The 24,387-nt window shown below is 45.0% G+C and overlaps 1 protein-coding gene across 3 annotated transcripts in view; it reads right to left on the bottom strand.

The window, feature by feature from the left end:
* GOLGB1 (golgin B1) overlaps positions 1-24,387 on the bottom strand; it is a 35,987-nt gene that overhangs the window by 11,489 nt on the left and 111 nt on the right. For all 3 annotated transcript variants that reach the window (XM_027704853.1, XM_027704856.1, XM_027704855.1), the window contains exons 2-13: positions 21,161-21,298; positions 19,002-19,098; positions 18,234-18,386; positions 17,779-17,931; positions 14,367-14,519; positions 13,455-13,577; positions 12,901-13,014; positions 10,924-11,335; positions 10,193-10,284; positions 9,789-9,885; positions 7,327-7,400; positions 265-5,297 (exon numbers count right to left, since the gene is read on the bottom strand). In XM_027704853.1, coding sequence (XP_027560654.1) covers positions 265-5,297; positions 7,327-7,400; positions 9,789-9,885; positions 10,193-10,284; positions 10,924-11,335; positions 12,901-13,014; positions 13,455-13,577; positions 14,367-14,519; positions 17,779-17,931; positions 18,234-18,386; positions 19,002-19,091 — 6,494 coding nt within the window. In that variant the 5' untranslated portion in view covers positions 19,092-19,098; positions 21,161-21,298. The remainder of the gene's footprint in view (positions 1-264; positions 5,298-7,326; positions 7,401-9,788; positions 9,886-10,192; positions 10,285-10,923; positions 11,336-12,900; positions 13,015-13,454; positions 13,578-14,366; positions 14,520-17,778; positions 17,932-18,233; positions 18,387-19,001; positions 19,099-21,160; positions 21,299-24,387) is intronic.

Here is a 24,387-nt window from a genome sequence, read left to right as displayed (position 1 = left end):
TAAATTGGAATTATGTATCTCAACGCTCTCTTGACCTCTCAATGCAACAACTCCATGCAAAAGAAACTCTTTCAAATTTCAGATTATTAAAGACTCTAGATAGTACTCAGATGGTGAGTGCTTGTCACAGAGAATAGATTTAAGACCTCAATGATGAGAAGAAGGAATATTTTAGGGTGCTAATCCCCTTGTGCAGACAACAAATACACAGTAACACCTTTTCCTGATCTCCAGCCTAAACCTCCCCTGGCACAGCTTCTTTACCTGGATATGTGAGTCTGGAGCTCTTCCACACGTGTGGTCATCTGCTTCACCTGGTCCTTCAGCACAACACAGGTTTCCTCTTTTGAACGTATTTCTTCCTCCTTCTTTTGAATGGTTTCAGTGAATTTCTTTTCCCATGTTTTTGATTCATCTATCACTCTATCCCTGTCATCCTGGAGGGAAGACATGCTCCTAGTGAAGGCTGCAAGCTGGGCTAGTGCTTTGTTCAGACTGCCTTCCAGTTCTTTGGCTTCCTGATCCTTTGTCTTCAAGGAGCCTTGCAGATCACCAAGAGCTGTTTCCACATGGTCCTTCTCCCTCTGCAAAGCTGCCAGCTTTTCTTCCATGTTTTTGATTTCCTTTGAGTGCTTGTCTTTTTCCTGTTCCAGCCTTCTCTCAAAGTCCTCATCCTTTTTCTTCATTTGAATTTTAATATTCTCTTTGTTTGCCTGCAACTCTTCTTTCACTTTGACACTCTCTGCCAGAACCCTTGCTGCCTCACTCTGTGTGTCATCCAGCACCACTCTGCAGAGAGCAAGCTCTGCCTGGGCTTTCTTGGTGTCTTCAACTGCTTTTGCTGAAGTCTCTTTGGCTACTTCTACCTCTTTCTGAGTCTCACTCTGCAGAAATTCCAGAGCTTTAACAGTTCTTTCTAAACTACTGTTCTTTTCCTGGCTTTTAATACAGTCCTTCTGCAGCTGCTTAATCTCCTGCTGTTTCTGTTTCAGCAGTTCTTGAAGCTCCTTTATGTGTGTGCTGCTCTCTCCCCTCCAATTGCATTTCAGCTTTTCTACAAATTCCTTTTGCTTTTCTGAACTTGCTTTGCTTTTCTCCTTTGCCATCAGACTTTTCTCCTCCTCCAGCTCACGTACCGTTCTCTGCAAACTCTGAAGCTCGTGTTTCAGTTGATCATTTTTGATCTGGAAGTCTGTTGCATCTTGCTGATAGTTTCCAATACTTCCATTAAGTTCTGCCAGCTGATTCATGAGCCTTTCTTCCAAGTCATCCTTCTCAGCCTCCAGCGCATCCTTCAGCTCTGTCATCCTGACAAGGTCATCTGTGGCTTTTTGGACCATTTGCTCCATCTTTGCTACTGTAGCCTGCAGAGCATTCACTTCACGGACTTTCTCTTCCACCTGGTGCTCTAAAGCTCTTTTCTCCCCTGCTAAAGTCTCCACACACCCGTGGATGTCACCCAGCTGTTGCTCTGAAGCCCTTCTATCCTCCTCCAGCTCTGCAATTCGCTGGCTGAGCTCAGCAATTTGCTGTCTGTAGGTGCCAGGATCCTCACAAGGGCTGCCACCTTCAAATGCCTCCTGTTCCAGCTCTGCAGGAGGAGACTCTGCTTTACAAGTTATTTCCACTTGATTTTCAGACCTTTCCAGTGGTGGTGGTGTGGCAACTGCCTCATTTGTTTCTTCGCCTGTTGTCTTCTGAGCAACATCCCTGTCTACAAGTTCTCTGCTTTCCTTCAGTTTAGATTCTGTTAACTGCAAAAGACACTTTAAGTCTGTGATCTCTTGATTAAGAGACTCCTTTTCAGCCATTACTGTCTCAAGCTGAGTAGAAAGAGACTGGTATTCCCTCCTACAGCACTCCAGATCTTCTTTCAGGCCAGTGTTTGTAAAGACCTCTCCAGTCCTGGGTAGCTCCCCACCTGTAAAATGCATCTCTGCTCTAAGCTTCTCATTCTCCTCCTCTAGTTCCAGGATCTTTTGTTGCTTTGATTTTGCAAATTTCCTCATTTTCTCCTTCATTCCATCCATTTCCTGTCCAGCTTCCTGTAGCTGCTTCTCTGTTTCCTCTTTTTTTGCTTCAGCACTTTTCAGCTTAATGAAAATGTCCTGCTTTTCCTGCCTGACAGTTTCCAACACACGCTGAATCCGCTCAGCCTCGTTACTCACATTCTCATAGGACTGGAGCAGAGTTTCATACTCTCCCTGAAGCTCCTTGTATTTCTCCTGCCACTCAGAACTCTCAGTGGCTTGAGAGCATTTCAGTGATTCCACCTCCTTCTCCAGCTTCTCCTTCTCCAGAACAACTCCATCCAGAGTAAGTGTTAGGTTTTTACAGCATCCATCAAGATTCTGATTTTCTATAAGTGCTTTATCAACTTCTGCAAGAAGTTTTTCTCTCTCTTCAGTGAGGCATGCTAACTTTTCTGTTAAAGTATCTGTTTCTTTAACATGGCCAGATATTTGGCTTTCCATATTTATCAGCTTGACAGAAAGACTGTCAATGGTAGTTTTAGCATTAGCCAGCTCCTCTTTTAGAGATTTGGTCTCCTTTAGTGCCTCTTTTCTAGAGATAAGTGCAGCTTGAAGCTTTCTCTGCATTTGATTCTTCTGTTTAGCTGCTTCTTCATTGTCCCCTTGCTTCTCCTGAATTTCCAGCAGCTCTGTTTGCAGTCGCTTGCTTTGCTCCTCATGCACCTGAGCCTGAGCTTCCAACTGACTGCACAGGCTTTGGATGGAATCCTCTTTTTCCAGCAGCTGTGCCTGCACATTACTGAGAGCTTCGCTTTTCTCCTTTAACTGCAAGTTAAGAAATTCCATTTCTTCATCCTTTTGGTGCATAAGGGCTTTCCAGTTTTCCAGACTGGTCTCTCTGGAAATTTTTGCTTCACTCTCCTCCAGTTCCATCTGAAGACTTGCTGCCTTAGCCTCTGCTTGGTCAGAGGTTCTCTTCAGCCCTTCTATCTCCAGAAACAATTGTGCTATGTGCTGTTGCAAATCAAATACTAACTCTGATTTGCAAGCAAGTTCACTTTGCATACGGCTGATGTTACATTCCAATTCCTCTTTCTCCATCTGCAATTTTTCAAGGTGTTTTTTAAACTCTTCCTCAGTAACATCTGCAACTTGTCCAAGCTTGCTATTTGTTGTATTTTTTGCTTCCATGCATGAAGAATCCAATCCACCTTGATTCCCAAGAACACCCTCTGCTGATCCTTTCTGTTCTTGGAGTTGTCTGAGCTGAGTTTGGATGCTCTCCTTCTCTTTGCTTTGTTGATCAAATTGTTCTTGGAGGATGTTGTAATCATCTTTCTGCTGTTTCAGCTGCTCTCTGTGATGCCTGTCTTTTTCTTGAGCCTTTTTTATAGTGTCTTTGCGAGATGCCAGGGCTTCCTGAAGCTTTTTCTGGAGTTGTTCTTTTTCTTGTTCAAGAACTGAAATCCTTTCTTTCAGGGCAGACTTTTGGTTTTCTTCCGGATTTGTAGCTGCTGAGCTCTGTTTTTCATTTTCTTCATAATCTTCTGGGCTTTCACTGGTTTGAGTTACTTTGTCAGCAATTGCCTGATGCTCTGTGATTTCATCTTTAATTGAAACAATGTCTGCCTTACCTTGCAGGCTTTGTCTCATTTCCTCGATCACTGCCTGCAGTTGTGCTTCTGTAGACTCTTTATCCTGCAGGTCCTTCCGGATGCTCTGCAGCTCCGATTCCTTTTCAGACAGCAGTTGAATTAGATACTCCTCACTGGGCTGGTTTTCCACACTCACTTCTCTGCTGATCATGCTTCTCATATTTTCTTCCCCTGCAGCTGCCTGAGCCAGTGAGGTTTGTGATTGTTGTTCCCTGCTCCATTGTGCTAATTCCCTCTCCAGAGTGCTGACCTTCTTCAGAAGCTCCTTTCTGTTCACAAGTGCTGCCTGCAGTTTCCTCTTCACCTGCTCGTTTTCTTTTCTTAGAAGTTCAATTTGATTTACTAATTCTTCCCTTTCTTTACTCACTGCTTCTGTCTCATTCTGCTGCTCAGATGCCCCACATTTCAGACACGTATCTTTTGCTCCTGTATGTTGGTCTTTTTCTTCCTGGGCTTTTAATAACAGACTTGTCTGCTCTTTAAGGTTCTTCAGCTCATTTCCTAGAGAAAATTTCTCTTCATTCAGAAGGACCATTTTCTCAGACATGCTGACACTGAGTTCTGTCATCTGTTGGTCCTTCTCCAGCAAGGCTTGTTCCAGGTGCTCTATAGACCTGGTGTGCTCAGCAACAAGCTGTTCTAGGCTTGCTGCTTCGTGCCCCTTCGAGGCTAACTCGTGGGAAAGCTCTTCCATCTCTGCTGTATTCTTCCTCAAAAGTTGTTCTAGATTAAGTACTTCACATTCCTTCATCTCGATCTGGCTTCTCAGATCCTTTAGTTGTGTGTCCTGGTCAGAAAGCTGAAGTTGTGCTTCATCCAAGTCTTTTTGCAAAGCTTCAATTTTTACATCCTTGGATTTAAATTCATTTTTAAGGCTCTGGATTTGTTCTCTTAGAAGACTGCTTTGACTGTCAGACAGTCTCTGCTTTTCTGAAAGAGCTAGATCTTCCTCAAGCTGCTTCACTTGCTCTTTCAGTTCTGTTATGGTAGAAAGTTCCTTCACCTGACACAGGAGTCGATCTCGTTCTTCAGCCAAAACACAAAATGTAGTGTCAGAATCCTCTATTTTTTTCCTGTATTCCTCTGCCAACTGGTTTAGCCTATTTATTTCTGCACTTTTTTCTCCTAGATCTTTCTTAAAGGATTCTTCTGATTTCTGAAGAATTATTTGCAGTTCTGTAATTTGGTTTTGTAACTCTATCAGTTCTTGGGACTGAGAGGCGCCAGGCTCTGGATCTGCCGTAGAGATTCCTTGCATTGCCTCTCCCTCACCCCTGCAGGAGACAGGACTCCCCTGGGGCTCTTCTTGGACACTGTTTGCCTGAAACAGGCCAATTTGCTGCATTTCTGTTTCTCTCTGTAATGAGCTACTGCCCAACTCATCCTGTGTATCTGAAGCCTTCTGCTCTTCCCTCTCCAGACACTGTCCCTGGGAGTTCTCTTCCAGCTGCTCAGCATCTTCTCCTGTTTGGCTGCCTGTAGAAATCTGGCCAGAGGGGTCCTTGAGCTGGCTTTTCAGAAAGTTTATTTCTTCTTGGGCTTCTTTCAGTTCCAGCAGCAAAACTGACAGTTCTTTCTGTTTCTCTGCAGCAATATATTCTAGAATTCCAGGTGAACAACCTTCCTCAGTAAGCTGCTTGCTTCCATCAGGAAAGCTGTCTGTTCTTGCCTGAAAGAAAATAGCAGGTATCAATTTTCCTTTGAATCTTGTGAAAGGGTCACTTTTGGAAGTATCTGCTTTCCACATTTTGTAGCTTAAGGATGCCCTCTCTTGACTGGTTTCTCCAATAACAGGGGGCAGGGGGTGGACTGAATGATGTCCAGAGGTCCCTTCCAATCCCAACTATTCTGTGATTCTGTGACTCCCCAGGTCACTTCTGCTCATTTCAGTTTCTGAAGTTGCAGCACGAAAGATTCTGGCTTTAGGATCAGATCGTAAGGGCAACTTCCTATTCCCTTTTTCCCCTTTCTCTCTTGATTACAAGACAGTATGACTCCCAAGTGTTTAAGTTCTCCTGTGATTCTCACAAGCCCTCTAGTGTACTTATCCAGCCACATTTCCTGGCATCCTATCCAGAGTCTTTGAAAAAGAGGTTTTTTCCCCTATTCTATCTGTCCATTTAACACAGCAATTAATCAGGATAGAAGCCCATATTCCAATCTGTGTTCATGGCCAAAGTGAAAGCACTAGACAAAGCAACTCGAACAAAGTGCTTGGCTTTTTCCAAATAATTATTTTAAGGTTTCCTCCCATCCCCAAAAACAGATTACAGAAGAAAAGCAGTCACAAACCCTCCCCAGAAAGTGTGGATCAGCAGCCCACCAATAAGGTAATACACCATGTTGTAAAGGCTGTTCAGCAGCCTGGAGGGAAACCACTAAAGGAGAGCAGCTCTTAAAGTCTGCTGCAGTGATGCAACAACCCCTTTGGGCTGCAGGATGTTAAAAAAAAAAATCAACTCTTAGGGCTTTCAAACTAAATTAAAGTTTTCATGTGTCTGTTAGTGTTTGCCTCACTGCTTCAGCAGATAAAGAACCAGGAGTCTTCCCAAGGAAGTTACACCAGGCTCCACCACAGACAAACCAACCACTCCACACTTCTGTGCCAAATGGATCAGAACGTGACAGGCTGGAAGGGGAGAGGAGATTTTGCTGCTTCACACACATGGACTCTCTTTTTGCCCAAAGATGTTAATAAAGCCCAGGAATTTGGTTAATTTGCTGCTGACAGACATACAAGAACTAAGACTTTGTCAACTAATTTCTTCATTTTATAAATTACAGATAAAATTCACAATAATATTTCACCACAGCACACAACTGGCACCGTTACTGCCACTTCTGTGGGAAAAGGTCTGAACTAGAGAACAAAGAAACGAGTCAGAACTAAGTAAAGGATCTCTGAAAAAAAAAATCAAAAACTACTCCCTTCCACCCCAAAAAAAATGCAAGTAAAAAACCCCCAGTCCAACAATGGAAAGACTGAAAACAAAATTAAGTGCTCAGAATTAACATTTGCTGTAACTACAGGGCACTAACAGCCACACAGTCTCCAGTTCTGGAGCACTTTGCCTCTGCAAGCAGAGCTGGCTGCACAGAGCCCAGACCCTGCTCTCAGCTGACACCCCTTTCCCAGCACAGTGACACAGAGGCTGTCATCTCCCTCCCCTGGCTGAATGGAAGCCCAGCAGCAGGTCCCTAATCCTGTGCTTTTCCAAACAACAGCCTGACTGCAGCTCTGTCTCCAGCTGTACCTGCAGCTGTCCACAGTGGGAGAAGACAAGGACAGCATCAGCCTGGCCCCCACTCCAGGAGCACACAGCTGCTTCCAGTCAGTCTGCCAGGTGCCCATCAGGGCAGTGGGGACGGACAAGGCTTTGGAACTGTGTTCCCAGAGACCTGTCTCAGTTTAGCCTATGGCTTTGCTGAAGAAGTAACTCACAAGAGGTAGAAAATAGCACAGATATGGATTGGGTGGGTGAAGGACAAGAATTCCACACAGGCAGCAAAGGGAAACAGTCTGACACAAACCCAGTGCAAGCAGTATTTGGAACCTATATCTGCCTTCCACCATTAATCCAGTTAATAATAACTTTCCAAAGAGGATTGATAAAAAAAGGCCATCACAGCTTAGCTGTTTTTAAGGCCAGTCCTTGACCTATTTTAGTTTTAGCTTATTTCAGCTGCTTAATCCTTACCTGGTTTGCATCTTCTGTGATGATCACAGCTTCCTGCTGAGGCTCCTGGAGAACAAGCTGGAAATGTGGTATTTCTGAAACATTCAAACACAAGAAATTTCTTTGAAAATTAAGACTCTGCTTAATGATATTAATGATGACAGGATGTTCTTCCAGGAGCTTTAGAGAAAGGACATGTGGCTGTTAGTACACATTTAAGTAGTGGATATATAAAACACTGTCATTGGATAATGTGTTTGGTTCTTTTTAGAGGCAAACCACCAAAACAGCATGCTGTTTTAAACATCTTTTAGAAAAGAACAATTGTTGTCATACAGACAGAGTAGAAAAAGATAAACCCAATGTTGTCCTATGTAGCAGGAAGGGAGACCTTCAGTCACTCAAAGAGCTGCCTCAAGACAAGTTCAAAGAATCCATATGGATGTAAAGAGAGCGACAGATATTCTGGTATAATGCACTGCTAAACCCATGGAAATTAGAAGACTGCACAAGGATTTCAAGAACCTTTAAATTTCAAACAATGACAGTTATTTGAAAGCATTTGTTGAGGTCTGCTTGAAAATTATCAGAAATTGCAAAATATAAGGTTACTATAATTCCTTACTATAATATAAATATAAATCCTTATTTCATTCTATTCAGGTTAGGAATGGAGTACTGTGAGCAGTTTTAGGCATCCCACTTTAAATAAGACTAACAAAAAGTTGTCACAAGATGAAGAGGAATAATAAAGTATTGAGAACCTACAGAGCAGGTTTGAAAGATGATGACTTTTTATATGTTTCATTAATATTTTAGTGGGGGTTTTTAAAGAAATTACACCTCCCCGTGTTTAAAATCTGAAAAAAATGTCAGCAACCAAGTGCTCAGCACACCCACTGAAAACAATTACAACAAAAACCCCTCGTTTTGAAGTAAATATGCAGCTAAACATGCATTGGGAAAGATGTTTTAAGCAACACGACGATGACATTCTGAGTCAGTGCATTTTTCAGGGGAATGCCTTTCAGCAGAGCAAGGAGCTGCTTTTTAAGAAAGCTGATGGAAGCTTTCCAGGTGCATTTTGGATATCCTCGATCATAACTCAGGGCATGGCAGCAGATTAAAAGCTGGATTTCTGTGTCGTGTGCTCAGTGGTCACAAGGAAACCAGCAGTCAGTGTGTCCTGCAAAGGTCAGTGCTGGGACCAGCACTGTTTAGTGACACAGATGGGGGTGGGGGGCACCCCTGGGTGACACCGAGCTGGGCAGGACAGTTCACTCGCCGTGGGGACAGGATGACATCCACAGGGCCCCAGAGAAGCCTGAGGAGCAGGGCCACACAGCCCTTGGGCAGGGCAAGGCTTTACAAGGCCAAGTGCAAGGGCAGTGCCCAGGACCAGCAGGGTGAATGGATTGAGAGCAGGACCTGGGGATACTGGTGAGCTACAAACTGGGCAGGAGCTGGCAATGTCTGCCTGCAGCCCAGGAGCCAACCACACCCTGGGCTGCACCAAAAGAGGTGTGGGCAGCAGGCTGAGGGAGATGATTCTCACCCTCTTTTTCGCCCTTGTGAGACTCCACCCGGAGCACTGTGCCCAGTTCTGGGGACCCCCAGCACACAACAGACGTGGATCTGTTGGGGTGAGTCCAGAGAAAGCCACAAGAATGATCAGAGGGCTGGAACATATCTCCCATGAAGAAAGGCTGAGAGAACTGGGGTTGTTCAGCGTGGAGAAGGCTCCAGGGAGGCCTTGCTGCAGCCCTTCAAGAGGGCCTGCTTCTCTTGGGGTTGCTCAGAGAAGCTGTCAGCTGCCCCATCGATGGACATGGTCAAGGTCAAGTTGGATGGGGCTCTGAGCACCCTGACCCAGTGAAGGATGTCCCTGCCCAGCACAGGAGGGGTGATCTGTATGAGCTCCTTCCAACCCAAACCATTCCATGATTCTAAATGAGGTCTTGAAGTCCATTGAGACCTGCATCTCTGAGATCATGGAACAAAAAGAGAGAAAGGAGATGTTGCAGAACTGCAGGAATCTGGGTTATTGGTGATTATTCTCCACCAGGATTCTTGCAAAGAGGTTCTAGCTTTGAATGACAGAAAGCAAAAGGAATCTATTTCTGTAAAAATCGACAGTCTACTGTCATAGTGCACCAGCCCCTAAAGGAAACACTTGAGGGAATCCACTGCTTTATAGAATAATTCTGACAGTGGGGATATTGCTGCTACCAGTCCACATGCACAGACACTCAAACCCAATTTCATTGTTTGAGGTTTTTTATATGTGGCATATGGATGGGCCCTTTACTATTTCAGCAAAAGCCATCAAAAATAACCCCCCCAGAAGTACCACCTGCAGACTGTCACCATTTTGTACAAGGGGGAAACTACTACTTCAGTTATATCTTATTTTGTACAATCTAATTCTAGAATAATTTTTAAATATTTTAAGAATATTAAAATAGGTAAGGTAATCATACAACCTTCAGTCTTCTGTCTTTCCAAGTTTTCTGTGGGTAGGAATGAAGTCTCATTCTGATCTTCCTGATCTATTACTTTTTCCTGTGAAGTTGATTTATCCTGTTAAAACACAGGATGGGCAGAGAAAGATAAAACTCAATACAGTTTATAAAAACACATTAGTCTTCGATGTTTTGGTTAATCTCAAAAAAAAAAAAATCAATTGGCAACTTTTAAATTACTCAAATTAACTCCTACTTCTTCTTAGGCTTCCACAGTCATAACATGTCTGTCCATCAGCTGAGAGAACCAAGAAGAGCCTTTCTCAAGCAATGCATGATAAAAAAAGGAATTCTAGACATTTCATTTGGTTTCAGTTCCTCAACATATGGGAAAATTTCATGAGAATCATATGGAAATATCATACCTGCTGCTTCAGTTCAGAGACTTGCACTTGTGACTGGGATTTCAGCTCATTCTGACAGCAGACAAATTCTTCAGATTTCTGTACAAGTTCATCTGCTGGAGGGGAAAAAGGGGAGTTAAGGTGTGTTCTCATCTTTTTTGCTGAACTACATCCAAGTTACACACATGCACAGTAGTTTATGAGATCCCTTATCTCTTAGTCACTGCTTCAGTTTCAGGCCATAAAGCAGCTGGAAGAAAATCAATTTGAAATAAGAGCTTGAAGCAAGATCAATATTATTAGTTTTAATCCAGGTCTATGGAGAAAATGGTATAGTTTGCTTTTCTTGGTTGTTTTACTTAAAATTTCTGTAGAAATTCAGACTCTGAAGAACGTGGCACATCTAAAAAGGACTTCTATAAGTTGATGGAAAAAATCCAACAAGCTACTATAATCAATTAAAAAATACATCTGGCTCAAGAAATCCCTAAGTCCCAAGAGACAAGAGGCTGAGACAGTGTCCAAGGAAGGCACCATATTTGCTGCCCTGCTCTTCTGCTCCTCCTCTTGCAGATGCCAAGGACAGAACGGTGGGATCGTACCAGACCCCCTTGGTTTGGGACAGCACCACCAGTCCTACATCCCTGTGCAATTGGGAATTGTTATACCAAGCCATTCCCACGAGCAACCATAAAAACAAAGCCCAAGAGAAGGCAACCCAGTGAAGCTGAGGGTTCTGAGAACCTGCTCACCCCGTGCTCCGGGTGTTGTAGCTCCGTGTTCCGCAGGCGGCACCAGGAGCCGGCCCAGGTCCTGCTTCAGCTGCTGGTTCTCAGCCAAGAGGGCAGCACGACCACGCTGCAGCTCCTGCTCAGCCACCAGGAGACAACTGAGCTGCTGCTTCTTCTCTTCCACCTCCAGCCTGAGTTCCTGCTCCACAGCTTTACACTTCGCCTCTAGTTCAGCTTGTGCTCTTCTTGCCTCCTGCAGCTGCTCCGAGAGATGCTGCACCTCCTCCTGCAAGCGATGGGAAGACAGCTTCCTCTCAGCTAGCTCCAGCTCCATCTTCTCCCTCAGATCACGAGACTCTTGTCTCTCTGCATCCAGCACACTCCTCACGGAGCTTAGATCCACTTCCATCTTCTGGCACTGATCTAGGAGTGCCTGTAAAGTGACACAAATTAATTTATCTCTCAACTCGCTCAATGCCTTGAAAAAGCACAGTACCTGAATTATATTTTAAGATTTCCATTGAATCCTTTTAAAATATCTGAGTAGCAGAAAGGAGGAAATAAATATGCCAGAAATCTCTATTTGTTAGAAAGAAACTGCCCTACTATTTGCAATTGCAAGAAAGCAATGCTGGGAGGAACAACTCCTCGTCATTTTGGTAAAGAAAAGATAAGTCTTGATTTAGTGGAGGGCAATTCAGAGGAAAGAAGCAATAGAATAGTGGCCATGAGTTCTCTTTTAGAAGAAAGCACGCTTCCCAAAAGAGGGAGAACTCAACAATTAAAAAACCAGAACAAAAGTGTGTATGAACCTGGAGGTAACAGAGTGCTCCACACAGTGCTCACTGCTTTAAGAAAGATCTCAGAAGGCTGGTTGACACTGACCAGAGATTTAAGATGACCAAGAAACAGAAACAGACTTTACACCTGCCCAAACTCCTTTTGTCAAACTTCCTCATCCTGGACCTGCAGACAGTCAGCATAGCTAATTTCCAGAGGACTCTGCTGAGGAGCTCCTCTGAACTTATTGGTAGGAAGAGAAGCTTCAGCTGCATGGACTCAGGTTGGTCTGTACACCAGGCCTCCTTCTGACCACAGAACGTGTATGAGGGAAGTCAGGGGACCCCAACAACCAGTGTCATGAAGATATCCATGCCACCACCCCATGAAACACCCTGCTGAGCAGTGCAATCAGTGGTGAGTACAAGTCAGCTCACTGAGGGTCTTCACCTCCTCCTGGGGGTAAGAGGACCCACTGCTGTGCCTGGCTGGGACACGAGGGGAAGAAAATACACGGGGCCTAAGTGTGTAAAAATGATCCAAGTGAGGTCGAGCACTAGACTGGCTGGAGATCATGCAGCCTAGCAACATGAGACTGATTTAGTATAAGTCTCTTTAGAAGAGAATTTCCAGAGGTTCAGATGTTGGAAAAACAAAAAAACCACTCATCCCCTATCTGCAAACCAACCTTTTAAGAGGTTGTGTACCAAACCCTCTCTCAAGGAGCTCATCTATGCGCAGACTTGATCTCATCCTCTTCATGCTCTAAAATGACACAGTGAGAGCCAATCCCACTCCAGAAGTTTGTCACCAGATTAGCAAGATCTACTGAAGAATATCTGTTTCTGCTCTAATCTGGCCTGGATCCTGCAGTCCAGGGACACTGAGGCTACAGCAGCACTGCCTTTGGCACTTCTGCCTTCAGCAAAGGTTTGTGTATTTGGTGGCTTTGAGAGTCCAGTGAGCAGGGTGGGTATGGACAGATGCAGTCCCCATCCACCTGCCCAGAACCTCACTAGAGGTGGCAGCTGCAGCACCCCATTGATAAGCTGTGCACACTGCAAGCTCTAACACCTGACCTGAGGGAGGCCCCAGCTGATTTCAGGATGGAAACCTGGCACCAGAAACAAGCTAATCTGGGAACCTCCAAGCTGCTGACAAAGGCACCATCCACCACACACACACGAGAGCAAAGCAAGAAAAAGCATGACCAGGTACCTGGTTTTGTTGTTCAGCAGAGTGTAGCTCCTGCTGCAGCAGTTCTACCACCTGAGTTCGCCCCAGCAGAGCTGCCTCCTGCTCCTCGAGCTTCCTCTGGAGAGTGCGCAGGTTCTGGGAGAGAGAAAAGGCTGTTCCAGAGCTGGGGAGGCTCACACGAGACAGGCACATAGATTCCCTGCTTTCATCATACACCTGGTTTTCATAACACAGTTACTTTAACAGCCTAAATCACTTCATCTTTGTAGACACCAATTCTGGAGCCCTGGTGCAGCAGGAAGAGCTCACCATTGCTTCACAAATAGGGAACTGGAGCACAGTGATTTAATACCTTTTTTTTTTAACTGTTCTTTCTTTTCAACTGATAGCAAACCAGCAGATCAAAGCTAGGACTCAAAGCCTGAACTAGCATTCCAAAAAACTCCAAACAATCAAATCATCTCTCTTCTCATCCCTTCTGAGTTACTTTAATGTGAACTGCTCTCTCAGGGTGTCTTCTGGTAAAATTCCTTTTCCTTCCTCCTCCCATAAAAAGATTATTATATCAAATATACCTGTTGCATCTCTACTTCCAGATCTGACTGGGCCACCATCTTAAGCAATTCAGCTTGATGCTGGTGCCTCTGCTCTTCCAGAAGAGCTTCCTTCTCCTGAATCACCTCCTGCAGGGAGCTCAGCTGAAAACATAAGCCATAAAATAAAAAAAAAACCTGATAATATTTCAGATCCCAGAAAGCAAAAAGCATAGAATTTCATCTACAAATATGCAGAACAATAAAACATATGATTACTATGTAATTAACAGTTCATAAAACTTCTGGGGTTTTATTTGTGTAGGATGCAGCCCAATTCACAGTTCAAAAGCTAAACCTGCAATTTAGAGTATTACCAAAACTCTTTCCATAAATAACTCCAATATCCAATAGCAGCTGTTAGACCCTGTGAGGAGCAGCTGCCCTGCACACCCACAGCAGGATGGACAGTGGCAGCTGGAAGAACACTGCAGTGCTCCCCAGTGACTGCAAAGCCCATCACAGAACAGCAAGGGCAGGCAGGGAAGAATCAAAATTCCAACTCTGAGGAAGGAACAGCCTGCCCAGGCCCTTCCAGGGACTGTCTTCCCCTCCTCAGAGAGCCATCAGTCCCACTGTCCAAGGGTGAAACCCCTCTCTTACCTGTGGAGCACCTTTTGCACCAAGGGTGGTTCTGGCCTGGGGGCAGAGGATGTACTATGGGGGGCAGGTGAAGAGCACTTGGGGATTGGGAAAGACTTGTTGAATATTTAGAGGAGGAACCAAAGGCATGGGAATTGATGGACCTAGGTGATTTGAGGAGGAATAAAACTGAAAAAATAGAGGGTAAGGGAATTAAAGACCAGTTGTGTAAACACTGTTCTATTCTATCATACTGGTGTAAGTGGTGGGGTGGGAAACACACAGACTGATGAATGGAAAAAACTTCTGTACCTGTGTTGCATACTTGATTTCAGCATCTTCCAGATTCCCTTTGGCTAGAGCCAGCTGTTCCTTCAGGTCCTGAACAGTCTCCTCTCGCTCCCTGAGCTGCTCTTTCAGTACTTCCACTTCCTCTCTGTGCCCTTCACTCGTATTTTCATTATTCTGACATTGCAAGAGGAAAGAATTGGGAAGAAGATAAACAGAAGAAAGTAAATTTGTCAGTATTACTGGTTAATTTAAAAAAACCCCAAACTAGAATGCTACTGCACTCTTGACTCCTAACCAGACACTTATTTCTACTACATTGCTTCATTTCTTAACTTTACATTTCCTTTGTTTCTTTAAATGAAGTTGTCCTATGCTGAGTAACTATTTTCCCTATTTCTGTGCAGATATGCACAAAATGCACAAGATACCTTTAACTGGGAAGTGTCAAATCACTTGGAACAGCGAATCGTCCGTGACTGCTTCCCAGATAAACTAAGGTAAATCAGATTATTAAACACAATTTAATACATCATTTACAGTATGACCACCTTGATTTGTGGGGCTTTTTACCATCACAGATTCTTTTAATACCAGAAATAAAAACATCTTTTGATTCGATACAGAAGAATATTCTCCATGTGACAAAGGGACAAACACTAAACATTGTAGGACACCCCAGCTGTGCTTCACACCCGTGTGAGGGCAGGGCCAGCACATCACCTGTCACTGAGCAGGACAAACACCCTCTGCGTTCTCAGCTCAGTACTCCCAGTTCCTGCACTCAGTGGTGGGTATTTCATACTGAATAAATACAAGATGCATCTCTTTCCTTTTCCTTCTGACAGGTATTGGGTCAAAGACCACCAATAACACAGGGGTTCTACACAGTATTTATGTCCTTAAAGCCATTCTGAAAAGTTTAGGAAGGCTTTCAGAAGGACTTATAAGTCAGTGTAATAAGCAAGAGGTTACTGTTCCTCAGAAGATGTTTCACCCACAGAGATGGTCTTTGGCAGTAGGTAGAACAGACAGACAAACAAGAAAGCTTTAATTGTATTTAAGTTTAGAAATAGAACAGGACAGAAAAGAAAGAACAGAAATGCAGGAAGCTCTAAGGAGCCAGGGATATACATAACTTATAATGCTGGGACAGAGCAGTTGCCAGGGGGCAAGATGAGTGGATTAGTTTGCTTACTTGTAATTAGCTTTCAGGATTGACTTTTATGGTCGAATTTGGAAAAGCTTCTTATAAAGTCCTTGCACACTGGTCACTACACAGAGGGCCACAACTGAGGAGACCAGCACAGCCATAAAGTTTCCACAGCTCAAGCTTTCAAATATGATGTTTTTCCAAAATGTATAAGCTCTTATACCTGAACATAATTTATCTTTACCCACTTTTAAAGTTTAAGAGGTGCCTCAGTTGTTCTGTATACAAATATTACCTCATAGAATGATACAAACTGATATTTCCATTCTTCTCAAAATAAGGCACTTTGCTAAAAGCCCAGAAAGTAATAGTACTAATTAGATATTTAAAAATACAGCCTTCCCATGGGGCCCACACCATGGACAGGAAAAAAACCAGCCCTTTGCTAATGTTCTATGCTTCAGCACAACATGCAAAGCTAATCTAAATTTTTCATCTTCAAATGATGGTATCTGTCTAGGAAATACCACTATTACTCAAGACAGCATCTACTTGGAGAAATAAGTGTGAATAAAGGACTCTGAGGGTTCTCAGCAGGTCTAACCTTACAAGAAAGAATCTAGAAAATGCTTTCTGGGTCAAATACATAATATTGCAGGTAACTGCCCTAATATAATTTCACTCAAACTATGTTCTAACTCAAACCAAATAAGGCTCTGGCCCATACCATGTCCACTGGAGACTGTCTCAAGACCTCATTCCTCTAATTAAAAGGCCATTTTTCTTAATGGCTAATTTACATTCATCCATTCACCTGCACTATCCTTTCACTCTAACAGCTCTCCCACTTTCCTGGTGCTCACCTTCCTCATACAATTGTAGAATGAAGTGTTTCCTCTCTGACACTAGCTGACTAAATAACCAAGATATTCGAATGTCTGGTAAGTGCAGCTGTCAACATCACAGCAGAACAGAAAGTCTTTTGCTGCTCTCAGAATTTATCTCTCCTGATTCCAAGTGAGCAGAACATACAACATGTTCTTCAACGGATAAATTTGAATTTTGAAGCAAGAACACTCACCAGTCCTCAACAGCAAGTCCACACAAAGTAACGCAGAGCACACAGCTGTAACACACACATGCTGCACAGGGATAAGCTAAAAAAGAACCTCATCAGCCAAGGGACACAGCTGAACAGCCCCCATGGCCTCCACTGGCCTCTGCAGCCACGAAACGTGGTTCTGGCCTCGCAGGATACAGTGGCAGGACATCACAAGTGCTCGACTGTGCACTTGTTAAATTTTGCTTTATTTTTATATTATGACAATCCTCAAGATCCTCCAATTCTTCATGTATGAAAACCAGATGGTGCTTTGCATTAAGAAAGATTCTCAAGATGGTATTGTGAAATGAATTACAGTAGCACATTTCTATGATTTTTATGATGCTCTCAATCAAAAATAGTCATCACAAGTCATAGAACCAATCTTCACTCCACTAGTAGTCACCTCTCACCTGACAGCTCTCACATTCACCTTTTAATGTTTCCTATAATATTTTAATTTTTTTTTCAGTGTCTGAAATAACCTTTATCTTCTCTTGTTTAATGAACATCATCTGATGTTTTGCATTCTCTTTAGACTTCTATCCCATTTCCATTGCTTAATATTACTAACTTTTTAAAGAAAACTATGTGGTCAGCAGACAGTTAAGTTTTCAAAAATTACCAGCTCCAATGGGAGTTTCTAGCTAATAGCTTACAGCTTCTTTAATGTCTCTGTTCCCCTCAGTTTTTATCTAGGGTTACACAATCAGGGCTTGTCAACCATAAAACTTTGTGGTGGCTGAGGAAGTTACGTGGCTGGAAAATATATTCATATGTATTTTTTTTAATATTTAAGTTATTGCCTTTTAGTTTTAAAGACCTCCTTGTTCTTGTACTCCTTTGCTATACTCACATAACAGGTAACACTGGAACTCACAGCTCAGACAGACACACAATTCCTGCAGGAAAGACCTTGGCTACAATGGATTACCAAAGTTATGCAAGGGAAACTGGCCCAGGTCCTTAAGGAGATCAAACTGAGCATTCCAAGGGCATCTGCAGTACAAGGAAGCTGGACAGATCAGCTTCCTACAGCATAGGCACAGACATCCCTGCTGGAACCATGAACATCTTGCTAACAAGACAAATAGGACCTGCGGCTCCCTGGGACCTGAAACATCAGCAGCACCAGGTTATCAGCAGAAGCTCCAGCTTTTAAGTGGCCCTAATCTCCTGACCTTGGGATGCTCCTGCTCTTCTGCTAAGGCCTGTGCAGGCAATGGTGATCCCTTCCCTGTCAGCTCCTCGATGCGTTTGTTCAGAGTGGCCAGTTTGGCTTTGGCTTGAAGTTTGAGTTTCATCAGCTTCGCATCCGCAGCCTCTCGCTCTTCCTGTAAGAGAAGGACACAAACTGACTGCACCTCAAGGATGCACCACTTTGAGAAGTTACACAACCTGCAAGTCTGTCATTCTCCATCCAGCCCTACCTCCACAGTAACAGCACCATTAAAACACATCCACAGAACAAATTTGTTCTGAAACACTACACAGATCAAAATCGTAGCTTCCACCCCAGCACTTCTTCTCAAGGACAGAGCATCCTGGGGACAGAGTTCAAAAGAAACCAGAGACTGGCTTGCAAAGAAAGCTGAAGCAGCATTTTACTCTTGGTCCCCAGAGGAGGAAATGATACCTTGAGTTCAGTTTCTTTTTGCTGGAGCAGAGCATCCTTTTCCCGGATCAAATCCTTCAGCTGAACAACCAGCTTCTCTGTTTGGGCCAGGCGCTCCAACAGCTCCTCAGGTGCCTCCTCCATGTTTTCTGCTTCTGGCTCCAAAGCTTGTACCTGAAACAGTGAAACAAGTGCTCTGAAGGAAAAAAACTATTAACAGCTTGCAGCACAGCATCCAAATGATACCTTCAGCTGCACTCCCAAAGGCTGCACTCTGGTCCCTGCAGGCATTGCATGGAGCCCGTAGGACTGTACAGCCAGGGGAAACCAGGAGGGAAGCTCAGGGTACCATGAACCAAGACACAAAAACAAAGAGTACCTTGCTGAACACCACAGTTTGGAGCAGATCTGAAATGAGGGCACCCTCACACACTGTCCACTGCCTCAGTACCAAAGGGCAGCACAGACACAAGGCCTTCCACTGTCACCCAGTCACGCAGAGCTCCCCTTTCTGCTACACACAGTCACTAGTACTCTTAAAAGTCTTTCTTCACCATAATTCTAGTTTGTTTTCTAGGATCACCTTGAGATGTGGAAACTGAAGAGGTTATGTTCTGCCTGACAAAAGTGCTGACTTAAGAGCTGAGGAATATAGGAAAAGCAGTGGAAATGACAGCTCAGTCTAGCCAGCAAGGAAGAAGCAGGAGGCAGTTCTCACTGCAGTCTAATGAATCACACTCCCCAAACTGTCAGTTAAAACTGGAAGTCTTTAGATAACACTGTACTTACAGCACTGGAGGGTTCAGTAACTGCATCTCCATCCTCCCCTGACAGCTCTTGTAAAACAGTACTTGCTAAACCTGACAAACGGCTCAGCATCTTCAGCCTAAAACAAAACCAAGAGTCAGAATACAGTTACAGGTAGTCAAAATTGCCAAAAAGAATAAACTCCCTCCACGCTGGTCTCTAATGTTACAGCAGTGACCAGGCTTGCAGGGAATATGTCTCCATTGCCAAGAGAGAAAAGCCAAAGTGAAACCTCAGGAATAAAGAAACAACCCCATTAACAAAAGCAGCCACTCTCTGAACATAAAAGAAGAGGATGTGCTGGTGTCAGGATACATAAGGATACATAACTCTCTACATGTATGATTGAAAAATACATTTTTATACCAGATGTCAAGTCATCCTCATAGTTCACTTTGATCTTTCTTACAATGACATTACAGAACCATGATCTGTCCCGTTTACTCAAAAGAAGGCTGATTCTTAAATGAAGTCACTTCTTTACAGGCCAAATGTGGTCTGTAAATACCCAGAAGAAGCTTTCTGCCGATAAGTAGTGGGAATGATGAACTCAGCCCTGATGTTTGCTAAGCAGATGCAAGTGTGTCACATTAGAGAGGTGATGAGACCTCTGCACATCACATATGTGACAGGACAGGACCTTGACACAGGGAAACAGTCTGGAGAGAGCACACCTTCCCTGGCTGCTGCTCAGCACACCTTCTTTCCTTTCCTTGAAATTCAGGAGCCAAACTGATCCAGCAAGTGGAAGTGAAGAATGAAAAAATATGCAGCAGTACCAGCCAGCAACACATAACTTGTCATTTTGGGGAGAGCAACAGATTAAATTCTCCATTATTAACCAAGACAGTGGGATGCAAACCACCTCAATAAATTCACCAAGTTCTAAGGAGCAGTTGACAAGCTAAAGTATAGACCTGCCAATCAGAAGGATCTTGACAGGCTGGAGAAACAGATGGATAGAAACACAGTGAAGTTCAGAAAAGGCAAACACAGAGCCCTGCAGCTGGGCTGGGAGAAGCACGTGAGCAGTGCAGGCTGTGGAGCAGCTGGCTGCACAACTGTGGGGCAGAAGACAAGCTCGAGGTGCTGGTGGCCAAGCTGAGCACGAGGCAGCAGCACACTCACAGCAAAGCTCAGCTGTGCCCTGAGCTGCATTGGCAGGACTGCAGGCAGCAGGTTCAGCAAAGCAACTACTCCTTTCTATTCAGCACCTGTAAGACTACATTTCAAGTACTGGGCTCACTTTCAAGCTCCCTGATACACAAAAATGACAGGGATAAACTGAATCAAGGACAGCAGAAAGCCCCCAGGATGATTGGGAGCTGGGTTAGCAGGCACAGGGAGTCTCAGAATGCTGGGCTTGTTCAGCCCTGAGAATGGCAGATGAGGAGCAGATACAGCTGCTCCTTCCCCACAGCCACCTCTGAGGCACCTAAAGACAGTGCCATACACTTCTTACGAGGCCCACAGCACATGGACATGAGGCACAGGACACAAGCTGCAGCACAAGCAACTTCAATCAGGAAAAAAATGCACAGGGAAGATGTTAAAAATACTGGATTAGACTCATAGCAACCCAATCTGACTGACATTAGACATGCTAAGAGCAAAGGATTTGACCAACTGAACTCCCAAAGTCCCTTAAGAATCACAGAATCATCATTCTAGTGTTCCCTGAAGAAAGGGCACATGTGACACTTGACATCTCTTAACAGAAAGACTCCAGATTCTGTTCATGCCTGGAAATGGCAAAATCATTTGCACAAATACAGAAGCTCCAGTAGTGCAAGCTGATGCCAGGCAAGCTCACATTAGCCAGAAGATCAAGTTTACATTACTACAATTACCTCCATCAAATGGAATCTTTTAATATGACAAGGTGTCTGTGCCTCACTAGAAGAAGGTTTCCAAAGCTGGCTACCCTGATCCGCACATTCCTGACCCCCTAAAGCAAATCTTTACTCTTAGATTGCAACTTAAAAGTGGGAAATATTGACAAAGGAGAGGAGCAGAGCATTCCTTTTCTGCAGCAGTCGCACCTTCTAACCACCTGATTTTGCAGAAGTAGAAAATGCCCCAATGCACATAAGAGCATCAATAGCACAAAAGGCCATGTGAACACCTGTGACAACACCAACCTGCTGTGGGCTCCCGGGAGCTCACAGGTCTGCTGACTCAGCAGTAAGGAGGTATCCAAAGCAGAGCAGTCACACACAGGTCCTTCATGCCATTCTTTTTTATCTCTTGGATACTGACAGTTTGCATGAACTGAGACTCTTGATGGAGAGAGAAAAGAAAAAGAACAAAAAAAAAGGGAAATAAATGATCCAATAGTAAAGAAATAAGCCCATCCTTCACCCCACACAGTACACTCCAGGATTGTTACAGTCGGTCACTTGCAACAGGCACAAAAAGTGAAAAGTCTGCTCAGTTTGGGAACCTGGATTTCTCCTGTTCTTGCAGAGACATGTCCTGGTTTCTCACACTGAATGGCACGAGCTGTGGTTCGTTAGCTGATGGAATGAAATGCTCAAGCAGCAGTTAGTGAAGCAAAAAGATGTGCAGCAAGAAACCAAGCTCAGACAGACTCCTGCAAAGAGCTCTAGGGGATGCAACTCCTCCAGAAGCACAGTCAGAACACCAGGACTGTCCATGTTTTGCACCAACACAACAGCCAGTGAAACAAGTACTGGTGCTTTGCTCACTTCTCAGCCGGCCCTGGGCAAGACTGAGGCATGGAATTCCAGAATAATACATCTTTACAGTTCCTGCCAGGGACATTTCTTCTGTCAACATCAACTGCTCACCAACCTGGTAATACCAGAGACTCATTTAGAGACCTGGAATGTCTGGTTCATTATAAGAATAATAAAGTATTTACAGTTTTGTAAATCACCACTCCCACGATGCCCCAATGAGGAACTGAACCTGCTGTCTTGGTCCTGGTGTATTTTAGAAAACAACCACCCAAATGCAAAAATGCCTCTTCCTGACTGTCACCCACATCTGAAGAGGATGGATTTGATCTTCCAACTGCGTATTAGGCCACAGCTTCCTAAAGTTACAAATTAACAATATGCAGTTGGGACTGAGAGAACCACTTCATGAATGATTAGAAGCGATATCAGAAATATGGAAAAAGAAAAACAGAATCTGGGCATCTGCAAACATCCACTGTAACCAGGAATAGGGATGGGGCTCAGCACCTGTCCACATGCTGCAGGCAACACAATTTCAAGCATGCATACCTGGATTATGTTGAGAAAATACTCCTTGGGCTTTGTCCAGGTTGGCTGCATTAATCTGATACTGCACTCAAGCTAACAAGCCTTGCTGGGTCTGGCTCATAGACGACCTCCTCAAAATGCAAACAGAGGAACTGAGGCCTGCCTGCAGCTATTTGCACAGACATGGACTTTAATAACCTGAACTCGTCTTAGAGATTCACGTCTTTTGAACTCATTTTTAAATCATATTCTCAGCTCAGCTGAATAAGACAAGGAATGTGAATGGGGAACAAAAATTGATTCTACAATTCTATGAACAGCAAGAGGTTTGCTGTTTATAGCAAACAGGGAAAACATGGGCATATGTGGGCCACTGCTCTGGATCCCTCAGAAACATCCCTGGAAAGCAGCTCTGCAGAGAAGGGCAACTGAGCCTAAGCCATCAATGCACCCTCATGGCAAAGGCCAGCAGCATCCTGGGCTGCATAGCAGGAGGAACCTGATCCTTCCTCTCTCCTGAGCACTGGTGAGGCCATGTCTGGAGTACTGGGTGCAGTCCTGGGCTCCCCAGAACAAAAGAGGAGGGAACCTGTTGGAGAAAATTCAGTGAAGGACAACAAATAAAAGGCTCATGGAGGATCTTATCACAGAATCCCAGAATGGGTGAAGTTAGGAGGTCATCTGGTCCAAGCTCCCTGCTCAAAGGGACTGCCCAGAGCCAGCTGCCCAGGACCATTGTGCTGGCAGCTTCTGAACATCTCCAAGGACAGAGGCTCCACAACAGAGGCTCCCTGGACAACCTGTGCCAGTGCTCAGTGACCCACACAGTGAAAAAGCGACTCCTGACAATCAGGGAACATCCTGTGTCTCAGCTCATGCTCATGGCCTCTCATCCTGACACCACACACCACCGTAAAGAGCTTGGCTCAGCCTTCTTCAAACCCTTCCTGAGAACAAATCCAGGAACAAGCATAACACAGCTTTAAGTTCTGTCCCAAAGCCAACAGTCTGCACACAGGGTGGTGGCTGTCCTGTGCATTAGCCTCAAGGACTCGTGGCAGGAATATCCTGGTGTTATATAATGCTGGCCAGTTTCCCCACAAACACAAGTAGACAAACACAGAAAGACAGAGGTTAGTCAGAGTTCCACTGCCTCACCCCAATAAAGCAAACAGTGCAGCTCTCAGAGACAAGACTGGGGCTCTCCCAGGCTCTCCCTGGGGTGTGGATTCCCATCCCTGCAATGAACAGCAGAGCACAAGGACCCCCAGTATGCTCAGGATGTGAGCCAGGATCCTCTGCATTCTGGCTGTAATTGAAAATAACCTTTTGCTCACCATTCCTATGACTAATGAACTTTCCCTGGGGCGACTTTACTTTGAACGCTGGGACTACCAGCAGTGATCTGGAAGAGGCTCCTTCCCTCTGGAATACATTTCTCCTCCTGCCCCCAACAGCCTCAGCCCACTGGAAGTGTCAGCACAGCCCACAGTAAGCTGGGCATAAATCAGGCCTTTCTATCCCCAGGTACCAGCGACAGCAGGGAAATACCTGAAGTGTTTTTCCCTAATTTATTCTATTCTAAGGTTATTACACATAAACGAAGTTAATTCCTTGCATTTCCTTCTTCTGAACGAATCAAACAGGCACTGAAGGCAGTGCTGCTGTACACAAGCCCTGGACTAAACGTCTCACACTGTGCACAGGGGCTCCGACAGAGCCCAGGACCGGCGGGGAGCTCTGGAGCGCCGTGCGTGGCCCCGGGAGTGGCGGTTCCTGCCCCGCGTGGGGCGGGCAGCGCCGAGGGGCCCCGGCAGCCCCGCAGACGCACCGGACAACGCCTCCGGCGGGACCCTGCCCCGGCCGGGCTGCGCTCCCGGTACCGGCGGGCACCGCCGGCGGTGTCCCACTGGCGGGGGGGCCGGACCGGCCCGCAAAGCCCGGAGGGAGAGGACAGGCCTGGCCCGCTGCTCCTCACGGCCCGGGCCCCAGGGAGCTGCGGACCCGCCCCGGCCCCGCAGGGCCACGGAAGGAGCGCGGCCCGAGAACGCCGCCGAGAGCCGGGCGGCAGAGCCCGCGGGCCGCACACGGCGGGGGGACGGCACCGGGGGGACGGCACCGGGGGGACGGCACCGGGG

This window comes from Neopelma chrysocephalum, unplaced genomic scaffold (genome assembly GCF_003984885.1).
Source record: "Neopelma chrysocephalum unplaced genomic scaffold, ASM398488v2 Primary Assembly neopelma1_293, whole genome shotgun sequence".
In the NCBI taxonomy this organism is placed as follows: domain Eukaryota; kingdom Metazoa; phylum Chordata; class Aves; order Passeriformes; family Pipridae; genus Neopelma; species Neopelma chrysocephalum.
This window is presented reverse-complemented; position numbering and strand designations above follow the sequence as displayed.